This window comes from Pezoporus flaviventris, unplaced genomic scaffold, assembly GCF_033815535.1.
Source record: "Pezoporus flaviventris isolate CSIRO_AGI_PZ_B2104156 unplaced genomic scaffold, CSIRO_AGI_Pfla_v1 ptg000113l, whole genome shotgun sequence".
Lineage (NCBI taxonomy): Eukaryota > Metazoa > Chordata > Aves > Psittaciformes > Psittacidae > Pezoporus > Pezoporus flaviventris.
Genome location: NW_026892661.1, coordinates 2,384,994 through 2,405,739, shown reverse-complemented (window position 1 = coordinate 2,405,739; position 20,746 = coordinate 2,384,994). Strand labels below are relative to the sequence as shown.

The 20,746-nt window shown below is 43.9% G+C and overlaps 1 protein-coding gene across 2 annotated transcripts in view; it reads left to right on the top strand.

Annotated features, from left to right (window-relative positions):
* The window catches only part of PKNOX2 (PBX/knotted 1 homeobox 2), a 31,861-nt gene extending 11,834 nt beyond the window's left edge, over window positions 1-20,027 (top strand). For both annotated transcript variants that reach the window (XM_061478057.1, XM_061478058.1), the window contains 9 exons: window positions 623-762; window positions 4,982-5,153; window positions 8,276-8,464; window positions 13,852-13,984; window positions 14,068-14,165; window positions 16,048-16,167; window positions 16,930-17,006; window positions 17,602-17,780; window positions 18,699-20,027. In XM_061478057.1, the coding sequence (XP_061334041.1) occupies window positions 623-762; window positions 4,982-5,153; window positions 8,276-8,464; window positions 13,852-13,984; window positions 14,068-14,165; window positions 16,048-16,167; window positions 16,930-17,006; window positions 17,602-17,780; window positions 18,699-18,946 (1,356 nt within the window). In that variant the 3' untranslated portion in view covers window positions 18,947-20,027. The remainder of the gene's footprint in view (window positions 1-622; window positions 763-4,981; window positions 5,154-8,275; window positions 8,465-13,851; window positions 13,985-14,067; window positions 14,166-16,047; window positions 16,168-16,929; window positions 17,007-17,601; window positions 17,781-18,698) is intronic.
* The last annotated feature ends 719 nt before the right edge of the window (window positions 20,028-20,746 follow it).

The window sequence follows — 20,746 nt, the reverse complement described above, 5'->3', positions numbered from 1 at the left end:
CAAAAACCAAAATGTTAGTTAGAAAAATGATTTATTACAAAGCAAATGTAATTTTGGCTGGAGATTTCCAGCCCAGACAGACTGCAGTTCCCCTTGCATCAGTGATCTGGGGCAGCACTGGGTAAAGACCAAGATTTGGGCACAGGGAGGAAAAGAAAAGTTGAATTTTGGTTTTGGCTGGCTTCTCCCAGTGCAAAAATGACTCATTCTGAGTTGGAAGAGGCTCACGTAATTTTGTGTCTAGACAATAATACCTGCTTTGAAAAAACCTTGGCAAGCAGCAGCCTTGCAGCTGATTTAATCTGGGACTTGTGCAAAGCATCCCTTAATAAATTACCCCCTGCCTCTGCTTTGCTGCTGCAATAAAGATGTTGGGTTTGGTTTGTTTTTTTTCCCTGTGTTTTCCCAAAGTACAAAACTGGGGGAAAAGTGGGAAAACCTAAGGCAACCTTAGATGGAATGCAAATGCATCCTGCTCAGAGTCCCATCGCGGCGCTACATCTCCCTAAACTTCACAAACTCGCCGCAGAAGGCTGCAAAACGCAGTGGCAAAGCACAGCAAACCCCGGGTTTACTTGATTTTCTCCCTTTTTAACCTCTCCTTTTCTTTCTCCCCTCCCAGATGACAGCCACAGCCCAGCAGCCCACCAAGGCTCAGCCCGTGCATCTCGCCACGCCAGCAGCAGCCCCTAACGCACCAGTATCTGCCGCGGCCGGTGACCCCCAGGCGCAGCTGGAGGCCGACAAGCGAGCTGTCTACAGGTGATGCGAGCTACCATCAGTGTGCATTCATTAATTAAGGCCTTAATTAATGCCTTATTTAATTAATGCACTCGTTGTAATGCATTATGAACGCGTCGATTCACCGATGCAGCAATCAATGCATCAGTTAATGCATCGATTCAGTGATGCTTTGGTGATGCATTTCATTTTTCTAATGCATTATTAATCCACTAATATTCTAGTGCATTAATTAACAGACAGGAATGGGGGGATTTGCAATTTGCTTCATTTTAGCAGTAGTAAATATTGATATTAACACTTGGTTAATGAGGTCCTTCATAGACATCATTTTGCAGCATCTGCCCCTATCTCCTGTCATGTTTTGCATCTTCCACCATCTCACACCCAAAGTATTCCTCCCACCTCCCAAAAACTCAAATTAGACTGTTTTTTTCTAGCAAAACGGTGTGATTTTGGGCCGAAAAAGCACCCAGAAGTGGTAAAGTCACTTATTAACCTGAAATAGGAAGCTCATGCTTCCATATGGGTGCTGCAGCAATGGGTGCGGGATGTATGAACCCCTCTGGACCCCTTTTTTATGCCTTTGGAAATATTAATATAATATTGTAATATAATGTTATCATATAATTGCAATAAGTAACATTGTAATTATGTAAATAATATAATTATATAAGTAATATGTAATTATTAAAGTGATAGATAATTATTTACAGTATTACAATGTATACAGTAATGTATACTATAATTAGGATTAAGGTTTAAGGTTAAGGATTAACCCCCCCGTTAATGGCCAGGGCCAAAGGTGCTTGTGAATCAAAAAACTTCAAATATTCAGATATTACGAGTCTGAAAGGTCTGGAAAGATGGGAATAAACCCACTGGTTTCCCAGGAAAATACGAAGGATTATTGGGAGCAGGTCTTAAGATGTTTTGCTAATGATAGAAATAATTTTCTCAAGGCAAAAGAGATCATTCAGGAAAAAAAACACCTTTTATTTGCACGCCTGTAAAGATTTTTACAGTGTTCATGGGATGATGAAACAAAAAAAAAAAAACCCTTGGAGTTTTCCCAGCCTCAATTTGAAGGTCAGAAAATGCTGGGAATAATTTGGACCTATTTCCCACACAGAAAAGTAGGAAAATATGTTGGCTGGTGCCACGTGTGGACTTGGTTGCCCAAACCTGGATGCTGATTTTTGGCTATCAACTGAAAGTACCTCCCAGATACATTTTTATCTCTAAAGAACCCAATGAGGCCATGCAAAATCGGTATATTCACCTATACAGCAGTTAATGAGGATTGTGGATATGGAATTAAGTAGCAAAAGCAGGCAGGAATTCTGTTTAGCCCTCCCAAAGCCATATCCTGAGCCTAAAATGATGATTTTTGTTAATTTTCAATAACTGCACCAAGGCAGAAGGCATTGGTCGATCAACCTGGAGGGAAATCACCAGGAAAATGTGATGGGAAATATAAAAAGAGCTGGGACAAGTCACCCTGCTGGGTGTTATGCTCTAGCGGGAGGTTTATCACCCATAAAAAAAAGAGGAAAAAGGGAAAAAATCAAGCATCCCCCTCCCTGCTTGATGCAGGAGCATCTTAGCAGGGACTGGTCCAGCAGCAGCACTTTTCTGCTGCAGTTTTCCCCAGCTGAAGTGTTTTCTTGACTTTATGCAACAAGCTGGCACTTCCCAATGGATTGTGGACAAGTTAAGTGGCTTCTTCTGTGGGAACCAATGCTTAAACCGCCCCAGCACTGCAAACTGGACTTTTCCAAGTGGGAAAGGGCTGAATTTCTTTTCATTAAGTTTATTTTCTATGTTTTTTTTTGGGGGGGGATAGATATATTGGAGCTGGGTAAAAATAAAGCCTGTTGTGATGTGCCCAAGCTGCCACCAGCTCAGGGGCAGAGCCCTGGTGAAGGTGGGAAATGAGGCCATTAGAGGAATTCATTTCTCTTTATTAGCCCTTGTTGAATCCTTTTTATTACTGGCTGCAAACGACCTCTCTCCTGCAGGAAAATGTCAGGGCTGGTTTGGCCCTTTTATCTGGAGGATTCCATGGGAAAACAAAAAATCCAACCCCCCTAAAAAAAGAAAAGAAAATGAAAAAAAAAAAAAACCCACCAAAAAAAAATTCAAAACCAAACAAAAAAAAAAACAAGGTCTTTTTTTGGAAAACCATCTTCATAGAATCATGGAATAGTTTGGGTTGGAAGGGACCTGCAAAGGTCATCCAGTCCAACCCCAAAAAGGAAAAAGGAGAAGCAAATTTTTTTCAGCAAAAGCAGATTTTTCAGCCCCAAAACTGTGCCATAGGGATGATTTTCCACCTCCAGAACCCCCACGGTGGGGGAAATCCTCCTGGATACCTGTCTATTTTTCCTCACAAATTTCACAGCAAGGATAGGCTCCAACTCTTCATTTCCATGCCATAATCTCTGCCTGCAAAGCCCCATGGTGTCCCTTCCCTTCTCCTCCCTTCCCTTTATTCCTTTTTCATAATTTCTTTTCCTTTCCCTTCCTTTCTCTTCTTTTCTTTTATTTCTTTTTCTTTCCTTTTTATTTTATTTCCTACTGAAAACCAAACCATCTTCCCCTCGGCCACATGCCTCTTCCTCCTCCCTGCCAACATTCCAAGACATTCCTGGCAGTCCGTAGCAGCACTGCCCCAATAGTGAAGCGTGCAGGGTGATGCCAGCAACAGTCTTCATCTCCCCTTGGTCAATGCAACCCCTCCAAGCAAAGGGGCTAAAAATTGCTCTGGGGCTGCAATCACTCCCTTGTTAAAACCCCATCCTTGGGGTAATTCCAAGCCTTTGCTCCTAATTGGCTCTGGAAATGGCAGTGGGCACCTGCCACTGAGCCGCCAGTTCCTAAGTCCCAATAATTCCTCCCGCCGCCTGGAATTTGCCTTTCATATCCCTCGGCTGAGCCTCGGCAGGGCTGCCCAAAGTATGAAATTATTTCCTCCCTTCCCGTTCTCTGCTCCAGCCTCGGCAAACCTGGCATTAAACTGGGATCAGGACAGATTAAACTATAATATGCTGCGGTATTAGCGGCTGCAAATGAAGACTTAGCCAAGGGGTTTAACCCCTTCGCCTGACTCAGGCTCAGAAAAGACCAGTGGAAAGTGATTCAGAATCATCTTTTGGACCATCTTTGGGAGATAAAACGGTGGAGAAATTCCCATTGCTCTGGGATAACTGGGGAAGAACATCCCTGGAGAAGCATTTTGTATTTCTCCCCTGAAATACTCCATAAATAGTATTTTATTTTATTTTATTTTATTTTATTTTATTTTATTTTATTTTATTTTATTTTATTTTATTTTATTTTATTTTATTTTATTTTACTATAGTTTTGCACAGCTGGAGAGGCTTATTGAGGGTTGCTCCAGCTCCTGATCATCCTTGTGGCCTCCTCTGGACTTGCTTCAATAGCTCCATGTCCTTCTGATGTTGAGGACACCAGAAGTGCACACAGTGCTGCAAGTGGGGTAGAGTCACCTCCTTTGACCTGCTGGTCAGGAGGTGATTCTGCATCCATTTAGCATCATCATTAGAGCAAATGTGGATTTTCCAGGACTGTAAGCTGGTTTTCTAATAATTAGAGCAAATTGTGGATTTGCACAGAGAATTGCAAATCTTTGTTTTCTAACAGTCATCTTGTGGTAAAACAGAAATGGGATTGGGCCCGTCTTCATGGAGAGGCATGGATGTTCTCAACAGAGATACAATGAGAGCTCTTGGTGGAGAAACAAACCATAGCAAGATCAGTCCATAGGATGCTGCGGGCATGTAGAAATGCCGGCTCATTCCCATCCAGCATCTCCAACCATTTTGGGGTAAAATATCACCATCAAGTGATATCTTGATATTATGATCAAGTGCTGGTGTTGATTCCCAAAACTTCAAAGCCACTGGGACAGCAGATGGTTCCAAGACAGCCATCCCAAAGCCAAAGCATTTTGGAAATGCCAGCTTTGGTGCAATGAATTAAAACACCAAAATGTAAGAGAGGTCATTGCCTGGTGGAGAAGATGGTGAATTTTGCAATATTTAGGCTTTGTATTGTTGTTGGAAAAGGTCAAGAGGGAGAAATTCCTGCATTGGCTTGGAAGTGAAGTTTGAACCACCCGGCTCTTGCAGGAGGCATGGGTAGATGGTGTGGTATAAAAATGGGCTTGGAACCTAAACCAGTTTGCATTATGGGGGTTCTCCTTTGTTCTCTGCAGGCATCCACTGTTCCCACTGCTGACTCTGCTCTTTGAGAAGTGTGAGCAGGCGACGCAGGGCTCCGAGTGCATCACCTCGGCCAGCTTCGACGTTGACATCGAGAACTTCGTCCACCAGCAGGAGCAGGAGCACAAGCCCTTCTTCAGTGATGATCCTGAGCTGGACAACCTGGTAGAGGCAGCTGGGGCTTGGCAGATGGTTTTTGGGGGTCAGGGAGAAGGTAGGGGTGAAGATGAAGATCTGCCACCTTGGGCAGTGTCTTTGAGCTCCAGTTGCAGTGTTAGTGATCTTGTAATATTCTATATAGACCATGTGAGAACTTCTCCAGGACCTTCTCTGAGAATTTTTCCATAAGTTCCCCTATGAGAACAAAATCCTGCCCTGTGGCTTGTTTTCCCAACAAATACCATGTGCTCAGTGTGTGTTCTGGAAACAGCCAAGATAGATGGCTGGCTTGTGTCTCGAAATCTGCAATATCTGCATCATGTTCTTGTCTGGGACCTTCTTGTTTCAAGTGTAATGGACAGCTCTTGTCCTAGAAACAAAGCAAAATAAGAGCTTTATCCGAAAAAGGTGATGCATATCAATGGTTTGGGACACTTTGGACTGGTTTTGGAGGCTTCCCTGTCATAGCAGCACAAATTTCATGCTGTGCCAATTGCTGCTGGAAAGTGCCTCAGAAGACTCTGCTTCGAATGGAGTTTTTCTCATGCATGGACCTCAGGAAACATCCCCAAATGCCATTATTTTATCCAAGAAGCCTCCTCATGTGGTCTCCAGGGCAAGCGTGTGGGTAGACAGGTCCATGGCACCAAGGTGGTGTACCCAGCAAGAACATTTTTAAGGTCAAAAGAGGTGACCAGTTCTGATGATGCAAAGAGCAGAACACCTTCCCTGGGGGTTTGTGTGTCCACTGGGCCATGTTTCAGAGGGATTTCCATCCCAGAAAAGGGGTCAGGCAATTCCCACACAGCTTTTTCTACCTATTACAGATATCAAGGGTGTGATGATGTTCTGTCAATGACCTGTCATGAAAGGGGAAAAAACAAACAATACTCCGAGTGCAAAACCTACCTGCCTCTTTCCTAAAAAGACCAAGAGACAGCTTCAAGATGGATTTAAATCCCCCATGGTTCATGCCCAATTTCAGTTGTAGAAGAGAGTTTTGTGACATCCCTAAATCAAGAGTGCTTTAGCAGCCTGTGGAAAGCCCTCCAAAAAAATCCCAGGCCATGCAAAGCCCAGTTTGTACATTACTAAACCCATTTCGCATGTCTTACAGACAAGAACAGAAATTGCTCTGGGACAAGCAACCAAAACAAGAGAATTTTTGAATTGTTTCACTTTGGCACTGAACATGCATCAAATGTTAAGGTGCACAAAAAAGCCCCTTTAAATGACATCAAAATGGGTGGAATGATCTAGGAAGAGGAGAGAGATGGAGCCAGCAGAAGCAGAAAAATCCCCAAATCCAAACATTTTTGTGAGAAAAACCTGTTACTACACATAACATCTTCAGCAAATGGTCAGTGCAGGAGATGTGGCCACAGAGATTGTTTTCACTGGGTTTTTTGGTGGTTTCTTAAAAAGACCCCACACCAGTTATGGGTTTTTGGCATGTTTTGGAGCAACTTTTGCTGCCGAGGTGGAATTTGGCCATTGGCAGTTGCGCTGATCCCATGTGTGACTGTGCAGCACTGGATATATTCATATTCATATATTTTCCCTATTTCTAGAACATGTTTGTGTGTATATATTCTATCCAATGCCCAGAATGTCTCCAGAGGCCATTCAGATCACCTGGTGTGGTTGGCCTTCATCAAGACAGAGGATCTGGTTAAAGTGATGCTGAAGAAGGACCATTCCTATTGGTTTTAAGCGCTAACTGGAGGGAATTTTGGGTGAAATACTCAAGACTCAACATTTCAATCTGCTTCTGAGCTGATGCATTTTCCCTTTTTGCATTGTTTTTGCAGTTTTTTTGGTTATTTTGGGGGTGTTTTTTTCTTTTAATGCCACTGATTCCCTGGAAATCGGCAATGGCAAAGCAGGGATGAAAAGGCCAGCGGCATTAAGCTATCATTAGAATAAGAGTCATGTATTCCTCACCGCCGAGATGCACATAATTAGAAATTAGAAAAAGGTCAGATCTCACCATTATCAACTCAATCAGCTGCCGAGTGCCACACAGTCAATTAATTCAGCATCTGTATTTTTTACAACCCCGCGCACGTACGCCGTCGGACTGTAACTCTTTATCCGGACAGATATACGACGCAGCGGAGCAGGGACATAAAATGAGACCCTAAGCAAATGAGCTGCGATAATTGAGAGATTTATTTTTTATACATATATGTGTCAGGTCTTCTTGCCTTTGCCCTTGAATATTGACTTTCATGGCCATTGAGCCCTGGGAGGATGCAGAGACTTCGGCCATGACGCCTCCACCTTGTGCTTTGCCAGCACCAACTGCAGAGGAGATAAAAAAAGCAAGAAAAAGACCCCCCAAAAGAGGATTTTTCCGACTACAACCCATCATCCATGATGTTCCCTCACTAAAATTTCGCTTTCTCTGCCATGGAGCCACCACCCAGGTTTGGCACTGGATTTTTCGGGATGTTTCCCACCCATGGTGACTCGCAGTTTGTAAAGATGACCACTAAAATTTGCAAGTTAAAAACACCCTTTGAAATGCAAAGGCGCTTTGTTCCATAAAACCGCATTTATTGCCCCGGAGTGAATAGCTGAAATTTTATATATTATGCAAGATTTCAAACAGCAGCTGTAAAACTTAAGGTTTCAGCTCAGCAAGAGGAATGTTTTATGTGTAAATTTTTTAACGTTTATGGGGTACGTTTTAATGAGGCCCAGGCTTTGCACCAGCAACAGCTTACGGTGGAGTTGCAGCCCTATAATCTAGTTAGAAGAAGTGGCCTCCAGAGAAAAACCAAATGCTTTTCGACATCTTTGGATGTCGGACTTTTTTTGGGCATGGAGAGCAATTCCCGTGGAGGCAATGATAAATTTTGTGAATTTTTTCCTCTTGGGATATCAGAGATGGAATTGATGGGAAGGGAAAAAGGAACGCAGAGGTGATGAAGGACGGGCTCTGGCAGTGGGGGTTGGCATGAATATTGATTTTTTGGCTCTTTTTTTCTGGTGTGTTTAAAAGTAAAATATTTAATTCTGCCATGGGATTTTGGGTGAGAATATTGACTTGGGTGTTGGGTTTTTTTCCCTATTCCTCAAGGTAAAAAACGATTTTAACTTTGCCATTGTGTGCCCTCGTGTAGATGGTGAAGGCCATTCAGGTCCTGCGCATCCACCTCCTGGAGCTGGAGAAGGTCAATGAGTTGTGCAAGGACTTCTGCAACCGCTACATCACCTGCCTCAAAACCAAGATGCACAGTGACAACCTACTCAGGAATGACCTGGGGGGGCCCTACTCCCCCAACCCCTCCTCCCTCAGCCTCCATCCCCAGGTAACACCTTAAGTATCGCCTGTACTCATCATCACTGCACATTGACCAATGGGCGAGTTGGGTCAATGAGGTTTGAGGGTTGCTCTACAACTCTTGTAGCCTCCTGGAAATTCATTAAAACTCATCCCCAGTTGACAGAAACAATGGAAAAAAGCCCCATGTCTTGCTCATATCATACAATAAATGATGCTATGGAGATCTTTGTGTCATTGCAAAAGAAAGAGATGAGGACTTTTCCTAAACTTATGTTGCAGCAATAAAATGTGCGTGGAGGGAGGAATTGCAGAAGCCATGCAAAGCACACAGGAAAATGGACCATAAATTTGCATTTTTGTCATGAAATATTACTCTTTGTTGGCAGGAGGGACAGAAACACCGTGATTTTCCCCACTACTTTCCCTTCCCCCATCCTTGTCAAGAAATTTCAAGGCACCTCAACAGGTTTTTGGGTCTCTTTTGGGCTTTGCTGCTCCTTGTTTTACCCTGGCATGCCTTGCAGTTTTCCCACAGCATGGTTAATTTTCCCACCTTGGCTGTTTTTTTGGCATGATTTGGGTTTTAGCTGGGAGAAGGAAACATTTGGTGCCTCAAGCACAGTGGGAGACTACAAGCAGATGCCTAGGTATTGCAGAAATATCAGCTGAAATGTCCAAACCAAGCTGCACCTTGGTGCTTTTTCTGTCAAAATAAGGAATTGTTACTTAATATTTGGATAAAAACCTGTTTCCCATACACTGGGGTTTTCATGTGCATTTGCAGTGCAGGGGATAAATGTTGGCTCGTTGCATCCCAAAAAACTTCCCTGATGCAATATTGTGTATCCCTTGTGGATTTCTCTCAGGCCTTCAGTTTTTTGAAGGAGGGAATGAAATCTGGGCTTGCATTATCCCACCAGAGATAATTGCGGCAACAGAAAATAACCCAGTTAGCTCTTGAGGTTCTCCCCAGGAATGAGGTAGTGATGCTGGCTTTTTAGGGCTTTTCTGGGTGTTTTTAAGGTGGTGGAAATACAAAAACAGAAGTTGTTTTTAACAGCAGGGTTCCAAGTACTGCTGTTTGAAGCTTCCAATATGACATTTGCAGCCCAGAACGAGGAAGCAGAAGCCCTCCAAAAAGTTTTATTTCTTATTTGGGTTTCCTGAAAGCACCAAACCACTTAATCATTGATCTACTCCCCCCTCCCTCCCCCATCTTGTCTGTATTTTCTAATAATCTCTAGAAATGGACTTATTATCCTTTTACCGCTTTATGGGAGCATTCCTTATGATCAAAATTAGCAAGACACTTGCATAAAAGAGAACAATAATTGCTCAACGAGCATCTCGCTTGTAATTTATTAGTTTCTATTATTGTGCATTGCCATGGCAACGGCTCGCATCCCGGGTGATGAGAGAGATGTTAGATAGGAGCCGACGAAGCTCCCGGTCCCAGCAAATGGAGATGCACGGTTTTTATCAGTAATTTTCATGGAAATAATAAGCGAGGGAGTTAATGAGATGGAAAAGCCGTCCTGTGGCTATTGTGATCCCCCCCCCCCCCCCCCCAATCTTTTTTCTTTCTAATTTTTAAAGTGTTGATCTAATTAGAATGCATCGGTCAGGACAAGTAATGAGGATTTAGTGCCTCACAAAGAGGTGGGGATCCTATCAGAAAATTAGCACAAGTCTTTGGAAAATAAGAAGGCCAACAGAGAGGTACCAAGAGCCTCTGATTCCTACAAACCCAGAGCTGCTGAATGTTTCCCTTCTGGGCAAGACTTGAAAGTTGGAGAAATTCAAGTGAGGATTTGGAAGCAGTTGTTAAATAAATAGGAATGCACCCAGAAAAGACCCAACTGGAGAGGAAACGCTTGCTCAGTGATGAAGGGATTTTCAGCAGGCAATGGGAGCTGAAACACTTTGATAGAGCAGAAGTAGCCACCATCTCATCTGCTCATTGGATGAGGACATAAGAAGGACATGGAGCTGTTGGAGCAAGACCATAAGAGGCCATGAGGATGATCAGGGGCTGGAGCACCTCCTGTGTGAAGATAGGCTGAGAAAATTAGGGCTGTTCAGCTGCACTAACCAATGACAAGTGCCTGAGTGCTTCAGCTCATAGAGTATCCTTGAGTTTGCATGGAAAAGGATAAAAACCCAAAAGCTGGAAATACTCAATAACCATCAGTTGAGTTTTAAGGGCTGGGGATGCTCCGGAGAGCTGAAGAATCATGCGACCAGTGGTTAAAAAATGGCAAGTGAGATGATTTTGCTAATGATTGTCCCATTCAGCTCATGCTGAGGGCAGGTGAAACAGTTAACGGGCAACTAATTTAGAGATTTAAAGAAAAATAAATCTGAAAAATGTAAATATAATTCATATCAATGACTGAGGTTTCTCAGAAAAAAGGTTCTCTCAGGGCATTGATCCTTTTGCGAGGAGAACTAGCAGGTTGGTCGTGGAAGCGAAACATTTCAGTTTTTTGCAGTGTTTTATCAATGGACACCCTCCTTTAAAAATTCTGGATGCAAAATAGCAAGGATATCAACTAAAACTGGGAAAACAACATCTGGAGCTGTCAAAATGTCATCGCGGGAGAATCGCGGTTGGATTTCCCTGATGTATCCCAACAGGATGGTCCTTGGCTTGGTGGTGTTTATGCTTTCTAAGATGGAAAATGCAAGAATTTCTGGAAATGCAAGAAAGCCTGGTGGGGTTGGAAAGATGAGGGAGCACCCAGTTGGGTGTTCCAACTGTTTCTGAAATCTGTTGCCAAGTCTAGAGATGACTCTTGGTGTTGGCCAAGTTTGGGTGAAACAGTAGGGTTTTTCCTCTGTGATGATCCTTCCCTAAACCTTCATTACCTTACAGGCAATTTTCTATTTTATCCATTGATTTTTGGCTTTGGTTTGGTTTGTGGAGGAGTTTCTGACTGTCTGGGCTGAACCCAGGACACTGGCCTGCAGGTCCACCAAGCAGTTCCCCTTCTTCCATTTTTCTTGATTGTTTTTCACTGGGCTTCATGTGAAAACCTTGAGTCCTTATCAGACCAAACCCTTTTTAACCCCCTCCCTTCATTTAATGAATATTTTTTTGGGTTTTCAGATAGGGATGGGAGAGTGGAGGTGCCTGTGGAGGAGGGAAAAAAAGCCAATTTAACCCAAAGCTTAAAGTAAATCAGTTTAACTTCCCTTCAGCATCAAAGTGGTCTTCACTGCTCTCCAGTTGACTTCACCTGCAAGAAAAAGAAACTCTTCATAGCCAATCAAATTGGGAATCAGAGCACTGCCAGGGATGTTTAAATTGGGTTAAATCTTGCATTTTCCAGCTCTTGTTTCAAGTGAGAATTGCAGCAGATTGGCAGTGGTTTAATGGTCATATTCAGGACAGCACTTCTTCTCAAATTCCTTCTCCATCTTTTTCTTCATTAAAATGACTTTTAGTTGGGAGAAATAGAGCTGTGGAAGGTCAGTGCTGAGATGTGGATCTGCAGAGACACCTAGAGATGCTTTTTTTATACTCAAGTTTCAACTTCTTATGAGTCCTAAAATATAAAATACTTTCCACTGCAGCAAAATCACAAGTTAATATCATTTGGCTGGCATTTGCTATCCAAGCAATTAGTACGCAAAATATAGTTTTTAAATCTTCTTGGAGATATCTATATTTATTTTAAGACAGAGCCTCCACTTCCTTTGGGTACCCTTGGTTTCACATTGGTATTGCGGTAACACCATGAATTCCTTTTTTGGACATGACCAAGCTAGTGTTTTGGGACAGTTTTCCTCTATAACACAAAAAAAAAAGACAATTTTTGTCATACAGTGCTGTTAGAAATGAGTTTGACCACTGCGTCTGGAAAGAGCAGGTTCTTGTTCCCATTTTTTGATATCCTGCATTGTTTCTTCCCAGTGCACTTAGAAGCATGAAATCAGCCAGGTTGGAAAAGACCTTCAAGATCATCAAGTCCAACCTTTACCCCAGCACTGCCAAGGCCACCACTAAACCATGTCACTAAGGGCCTAGTCTACACGGTGTGTGAACACTTGCAGGGGCAGTGATCCCATCACTTCCCTTGGCAGCCTGTTCCAATGCCTGAGCACCCTTTGAGGAAGGAATTATTCCTAATCTCCAGTCTAAAATGTTCTGGATACCCTTTGTTTGGAGGAATCATGGAAAAACACAGCAGGAGAGGAAAGCCAAACCAAAACCAGTTTTTCCCCAAAAAGGTTAGAGACAGGGAAGGGATATTAAAAAAAAAAAAAAAAAGCATAAGTATTTTATGTTTTTTGCATTTTTTAAATTAATTTAGTGATGAAAAGGAACGTGTGGGAGGCAAAGCAGAAATTCACAGCAATTGCAGCAAAATTTCCACATAAGTAACATTGGGATCGTCAGTGGAGAGGACAAAAATACCATGTGGCAGAGGTCTCAGATGCAATGGTTTGGGCTCGACATTAAGGGAGGGGAAAACACAGGAAGGGGTTTTAATGGCAAAAGTCTTGAATATGAAGAAATGTCTCAAAATGAAGGGAAATTGGATAAAAAAGTGGAAAAAAAAACCTTTTACTGCATTTTACTCAGTAGTTGAAGGCCACCTGGACACCAGGGAGGTGATGCAGAATGGGAAAATGGGTAGAAAAAAGGAAGGAAAGTATTTTTATTGCAAGAAATGAGTGCAGTTTTCACTCCAGCTGGATGAATTACAGATAAATGGGGGCTTATTTTGAAATGATAATTTCATAAATCTTTTTTGCTAATTCCTGCCCATCTGGGAGGTTGTGGTACATCACCCTCTATTCTCACCACACTCAATTGCAGCACCCTTCCCAAAATGTTGCATTCAGTACTCAGATAATCATTCCATTTGGTCTCTTTCCAATTGCTGCTTGAATGCAAGAGCTGCTCCAGAGCTGGGGCTGGAAATGAGGTTACAGCTTTTGGCTTTAAAAATGCCCTTTTGTTTGCAAAAAGTTAGCTTAAAGCTGCAAGGAATGATATCAAATGGGGTTATGTAGTTATTAATGTATTAACGTAAAGCTGAAACAATGGTGCTTGACCTGGCTTTTAGACAATGCTGCATCAGGCAGTTCCAGTGAAAACATCCCAAAACTATATAGAAAGAAGAAGCCTGAAGAAATTCCTTCTTGTCTGTCATGCACCTTTTTCCTAATGGGAATGCATAAAGAAGACAAGTTTGGGGAAGTCACTTTGCAAAGTGTAAATCCTCATTTTTCATCTTCTTTTGCAGTTGCAGCAAAATGAAGAACTCCTTTTCCTGCTGTTTTGCTCAAAGCAACAGGATGAATTTACTGGGGGGGGGGGGGGGGGGAGGATGGGGCAGGTATATTAACCCTGTGCATGGCTTTATGCATTAAAATCAATGCTTTTAATGGTTTTTCCCTCAGGAGATGCTGCAGAGCTCGCCCGCAGCACTGCCACCTGCATCCAACCCTCCGCCGGGCATCGTGGTGCCAGCAGCCACACTCCCACCGGGCAACTTGGCCATGAGCACTGGCAGCAGCTCGCCGGCTGTGCCAGGTAGGGACCACACAGGAGTCTGGTGGGGGCAAAGGGGAGAAGTTTGGGGGTTTTGGGACCCCCACGAGCCTTTTTGTCCCTAGGTGGAGCCTTGTACCAGCCTGTGACAATGGTGACGTCACAGGGTCAGGTCCTTGCCCAAGCCATCGCCCCTGGTGCCCTGCAGCTCCCCAACGCCCAGGTAAGACCTTCCCACCTCACATTCCCACTTTACACAGCATTTTGCACGGCTGCAGCAAGCGAAAAACCCATTTCTCAAGGAATTAAACTCATGGGAGTTTCCTAAATTTTGAATTAGCAGGAAACATTGATTAAACCCAGGTACCTTGGGGGTACCCAAGGAACTAGAGCAAAGACCTAACAAATTACAGCAATGTTTATATTTCTATGTTATATAGGATATTATATTCTATACACTAGACACTGCATACTATGTAATATAGTATGACATATCACATATGATACATGACATATGGTATATGATATATGAGATATCATATCTCATGCATCATATATAAGATGATAAACGATATATGACATATGACAGACATATGTGATAGATATTATATCTATGATATCTGAAATATGTGATCTATGATATCTGATATATCTGATAAGATATGATATGGAATCATAGAGTAGTTTGGGTTGGAAAGGACCTTAAGATCATGTAGTTCCAACCCACCTGCCATGGGCAGGGACACCATACACTAAACCATGTCACCTCCTCTAAACCATTGGTATTGCATTATGGATCTGGGATTGCCTGTCCAGTGCTGCAGTTGCAGCACTCATGGGACGGAGTCATTTTTTAACTTGCTTTATGGATTTTGGCATATTGTTTTAGCCATTTGCTCTGGTTTTACTCCTTTTTTCTGTCGTTGCAATGAATTACATGGGGTTTGTCTGTGGATGCATCTTGCAATAAGGTGACAATTTGGTCTAGAAAAGGATTTATAAGGACAACTTGCTACCTCTGTTGGCTGCATTGCGCATGAACTCTTCCAAACCCCCATTCCCTAGGAATTTGGGCAAGAAACCATCATTTTCTGCTACTCTGCTTCACAGAGCAGGTCAGCAAAACTTCCCCTGTGCATGTTGGGAATGGGTGGCACCTCGCTGGCAGGTTTTATTGCCTGTGCACTGCTTCTTAAAATTTCTTCCTTTAATGCCTTTCCATTGAGGGCTTAAATCTTGCAGCAAAACCCTCCATGGTGGGAAAAACATGTGCACAGGGAATATTGGGGCAGGGAGGAAGCCCCAGACAAGCACCTCCGGATGCTCTTTCTGTGCCACCAGCATGATTTATTCAGCTGGAACCCATGGGAGTTGCAGGGACCTGCTGGCCTGATGTTTAATTCATCCAGCAGAAAGGGTTTGATGAAGAGCTGGGGAAAATAAAGAGTAAGAATCTCTTTTTAACTCAAGCACTGAGATTTCGGTTTGGTTCCTGCATCCTCATTAAAACTTCTCTTGCAGCAAGATGTTGATTTTTTATTTTTCTGGGGGAAAAAGGGCAAGTTTTCCTGCTATGGATATGTTTCTCCTCATGGTGGGAATCAGTTGGATGAGGAACACAGGCTTGGAAGGTGTTAACAAGCAGCAGGGTTTTAACCTCAGGTTCAGAAAGCCATCTTCTTGGTTGTTGGAGCAAGCTGCTCTAGTGGAAGGTGTCCCTGCCTGTGGCAGGGGTTGGACCTGGATGAGCTTTAAGGTCCCTTTAACCCAAACCATTCCATGATTCTATTTTATAAGGTGAAAGTGTTTTTCCTCTTTAATTGAATATCAAAACCATCATGGGTTAGCACCACAGTCCCCAGCTGTGCAGGTGCCACCGCAGGGAGAAAAATCCCATTTCCCTTTGCAAAGCATTGGTAAAACCAGTGGAGATATTGAATAGAGATCCTGGGGGAAAATGTGGATTTAATGCAAAGTTTTTGGGGAAAAAATAGGGTTTGGATGCTCCGTGCAAGTGCCTGTTTTTTCCACTCCCTTTTTGAGTTGGTTTTGCTTGTGTTTTGGGTTGTCTGCCTCTCTTTTCAGCCAGTGCTCTCCCCTGGCAGGTGAACCTCGACCTTACCTCCCTCCTCGACGGTGAGGACAAGAAGTCCAAGAACAAGCGGGGCGTCCTGCCCAAACATGCCACCAACATCATGCGCTCATGGCTCTTCCAGCATCTCATGGTGAGCACCTCAACTGCCAAATCTTTGTGCAAGCTGGGGAACATACAAAGGTGGAAAACCCCAAAATGAGCAAATCAAGGGGGTGAGTTTGTATTTGGAGGCACTAAGTGGCTTCGCTTTTCTTTTGGCAGTATTTGGAGCATGCTGGTTTTCGCTGCAGGTGGTAACAATATGCCCTTAATGCAAGAATAAGCAACCAAAAGGGGCTTTCCATGACTTTTTGCACTGTTTTACAGTTAACATCTCCCAAATACCCTTTTCTAGCAAGCTGGAGTGTGAAAGCTGTCCCACAGGTAGGGTTGCGATCAGCAGTCACTTGACATGCAGAATTGCAAACCCATCCCATTTTGGGGGGATGCAAATGTAGGTAGATGGGAGGAACTTGGAGGACACAAGCAAGGGCACTGCTGTCCCAACAGCAGGGCAAGGGTGAAAAGCTTAACCCTAACCCTTTTTCCTGCATAATTTGGCCAAACCCCACTCAGAATCTGATTGCAAAGAGCTTCATGATGGTCTCCAGGAGGGAAGGAAATTCCCAAGGTAGGCAGCAACACAGAAAATAACAACTCCAAGCAACCTGGGGAAAACATGACCCAGGGCATAGAGCAGCAACTGGATGGGACTTTCCAGCCTGGTTTTTTAAAACGGGAAATGTTGGATTTATTGCATTCAGGACAAGAGCATCGCTGTTTTGGGCCCACTGAAGGTTGCCGGTTTGCTTACAGGGATGTCATTTTGCTGCCCATCTCTCTTTTTTTCTAGCACCCCTACCCCACAGAGGACGAGAAGAGGCAAATTGCTGCTCAAACCAACCTGACCCTCTTGCAAGTCAACAACTGGTGAGTGCATCAGTGGCCCATGCAGTCATCTTGCCGGCTTTAGAAATGTTTTTCATGCTCTTTTGGTGCTATATAGTGATTTTCTGGGAGTAACTTGGGTAATCAGGGACCATTTCTAGGGGTTGAGCTGGGGTGTGTTTAATTGGCGGCGTTTCGTTTGCGATGTTTTAGTGCCCTCTGCTGGCAAACCCCATGTGTAGCAGCCTTCAACTCAGCTGGAGAAATTAATGTGATGGTTTGTGTTGGAAGGGACCTTCAAATGGAACGGTTTGTGTTGGAAGGGACCTTCAAAACTCATCGAGTTCCAACCCCCTGCCACGGGCAGGGACACCTTCCACTAGAGCAGCTTGCTCCAAGCCCCTGTGTCCAACCTGGCCTTGAACACTGCCAGGGATGGGGCAGCCACAGATTCTCTGGGCACCCTGTGCCAGTGTCCCACCACTCTCATCATCAAACATTCCACAGACAGATAAAATAGGGTAACCCGCCGGCTGTTTGGTTTTATATTGTGATTCACTGAATTGTTATAAAGCCTGTTGTTCTAACTCAGAATTGATGTAACATTACTCCAATGGTCTCTCTTTTCCCCGGAAAGGTTCATCAACGCCCGGCGGCGCATCCTGCAGCCAATGCTCGACGCCAGCAACCCAGACCCTGCCCCCAAAGCAAAGAAAATCAAATCTCAGCATCGGCCCACCCAGCGGTTCTGGCCCAACTCCATCGCTGCTGGGGTCCTGCAGCAGCAGAGTGGCAATGCGGGGACAAATCCTGATGGTAAGGACAAGCCCTGGTGGCCCCTGCTCTTCCTGGATGGGGTGGCCATGTATTCAGTTATGGCCTTAATTGGGAATTAAGGTCTTCTAGAGCCATTTTTATCCCCTGTGGGGAAAAATATGTTGAAGAAGTGGTGAAGGCAAGAAGATCCTTCCAGCTGGCTATCATGAGGGCACTAGAAATGGGGCACTGCCATCTCCTCAGCATAGGAACACTCCTCAATGATCAGCCCCTGCGGGATACATTTGGGATACCTCCTGAGGGGAGAAGGGAAAGGGGAAGATGGGAAGAGGAGAGGAGACAAAATGGAAAAAAGGGTTATAAGATGGCGATGAGAAAACAGATGAGACAAGATAGGAAGGAAGAAGATGAATGTGAACAGAGAACAGATAATGAAACTGAAGAGTAGAGAAGATGGAGATAAGAAGACAGATGAGACAAGATAGGAAGACAGAAGATGGAGGAAAGATGAAGAACAGGTGACGAAGATGAAGAGGAGCAGAGAAGATGGCAATGAGAAGACAAATGAGACAAGAAGGGAGGAGAAAAGATAAACAGAGAACAGATGATGAAGATGGAGTAGAGAAGATGAAGAGAGGGTAAATGAGTATGGACCAGACAAGATGAGAACAGAGAAGTTGAAGAGAAGGGATGGTGGAAACTGAGAGAAGACAGAGATCTGCCCAACCAATTTGGGCATCTACTTGCTCAAAAATGATCATTTCTTGTTATTTAATGAAGATACATTAAAAACATTGAGGGTTGGACCTTGCGCAGTGACTGGGACATGTGGGACACCCTACAGGGTGCTCTGTCTAGATACAGCTTTCAGCTTGGCTTGTTCTTGGTTCTTGCACTTTGTTGTCATTTTTATATTACTTGGGGAGTCCTTATTTCTATGTATTTGTGTGATTTCAGGCTCGCTCAGCATGGACAACCTGCAGCCCCTCTCCTCAGCGACAGCCACCATGGCCATGCAGCAGGCCATGCTGGCAGCCCATGACGACTCCCTTGATGGCACCGAGGAAGAAGAGGAGGATGAGGAGGATGAGGACGAGATGGAGGAAGAGGAAGAAGAAGAGGAAGAGCTGGAAGAAGAGCCTGGTGGCCTCCCAGCAGCACCGGGCGCCGACCTCGGCTTGGACCGCAGTGACTCCTTGGAATAGCTCCTCCTGCACCATCCCCAAATCATTGACAGCACCAGAAACAAAATTCCCCCAGAAATGCCAAAAAAAAAAACCAACCCCTGGCAAGAACAAAAACAAAATTGGTGAGAAAAAAAGCAAATTGGAGGCACTGGTGGCTGCCCTGGCTGCCCACAGGAGCACAGGGACCAGCACGTCAGCGTGTGGATGTGAAGGACACATGTTTACAAGGCACATATTGTGGCCGGATTTATTTTTCTTTTTCAGGCTTTTTTCTTATTTTTCCCTTTTCCCCTTCATTTTTGGTAAGAAAAAGCATTTTTAGGGGATGCTGTTTTCCCCACGCGATGCTCCAATGCTGTTGGGTGACAGTGGGCTTTCACCATGGGCCACTGCGTCCATCACTTGGATTCCTTGGTGCAAAAAAATCCAAATCCCAATAAACAACCCCAGGACTGATGCTTTTTGGGATTTTCCCCCAAAAAGAGGATTCACAGGCGTAAGTATCAGCACACGGGGAGAAAGAAACAGCGAGTGCAAGTTCTGCTTCAGGTTGGATCTGAGGAGGGTTTTGGTGCTCTTGACCCACCAGACTGCCCAAATCTCCCTGTTTTATCCCCAGTGCTGTGGCCGTTTGGTGACTCTGGACACAACTTTCTGGAAAAGGGAGGATATTCCCCCAAATCCTTTTATTTATGTGCTAAAACACCCACTGAATCTGGAGAAGAACCACCCCATTCTCATCCTGAAGGGCTGAGACTGGATGCAGAGTTGGGGCAAAGGCTGCCGGGAATGAGACTTTCCCACTGGCACCGAGGCAGGAAAAAATGGGTTTTCACCCAGAATTGAATGGTGACCCCCGAGAGTCACCAAGACGGAAGGAAACTCAATCATGTTGCTGAAAGATGGTTTCTCCCTGACATTGTCCACCCATGTGGGAAAATGGTGGAGTTTTAGCCCAAACAAGCCACAGGAGAGGGTGGCTCAGCAAAAAAAAAGAAAACAAAAAATCAATGTATTTTGGGTTTCTGTAATTTCATAAAGGATTCATTGTAATTTAGTATTAATTCATGGCCATTTATTATAAAGTGCTACGAGATGAGGTTTTGCAGCTGTATTTTGTTGGCAGCTTCCTCCTGTGGCTGGAAAAGCCCCAAAAGTCCCCTCAAATAAGTGAAACGGCCCCAAAAAGAGGGATGCTCACCCTGAAATGAATATTATTGTTCAAAAAGGAGGGCTTCTCCCCCAAAATGAATGATGCTTACCTCAAAATGAGTAATTCTGACCCTAAAATGGGTGATGCTTATCCCAAAATGTTTTTTTTTGTCCAAAAATGAGGAATCCCCCCCAAAATGAGTGATGCTTATTTCAGAATGTTATGATTTCCAAAAATGAGTGATGCTCCCCAAAAAGAAATGATGGTACGCAAACAGGGGCAACGCATCCCCGAAATAAGTGATTCTCCTCCAAAATGAGTGATGCTCACACTGAAATATCTTTTCCAAAAAAGAGGGATTCTCCCCCAGAATGAGTGATGCTTCCCCAAAAGGAGTGACCCTCCCCAAAACAGGTAATGCTGCCCCCAAATCTGTTATTGTCCCTAAAAATGAGGGAAGGTCCCCCAAATTAAGTGTTTCCCCCCAAAAAAGTACTATTTCCCCAAATGAACTACATTCCTCCAAAATTGATTTTTTTTGAGCAGTGCCCCCAAAATGATTGATCTTCATGAAAGCACCATGCTCCCATAAATGTTTCCCCCAATGAACAATTCTCGCCCCAAATGAGCAACAGTCCCCCAAAGTGATTTCCCCCCAAAACGCC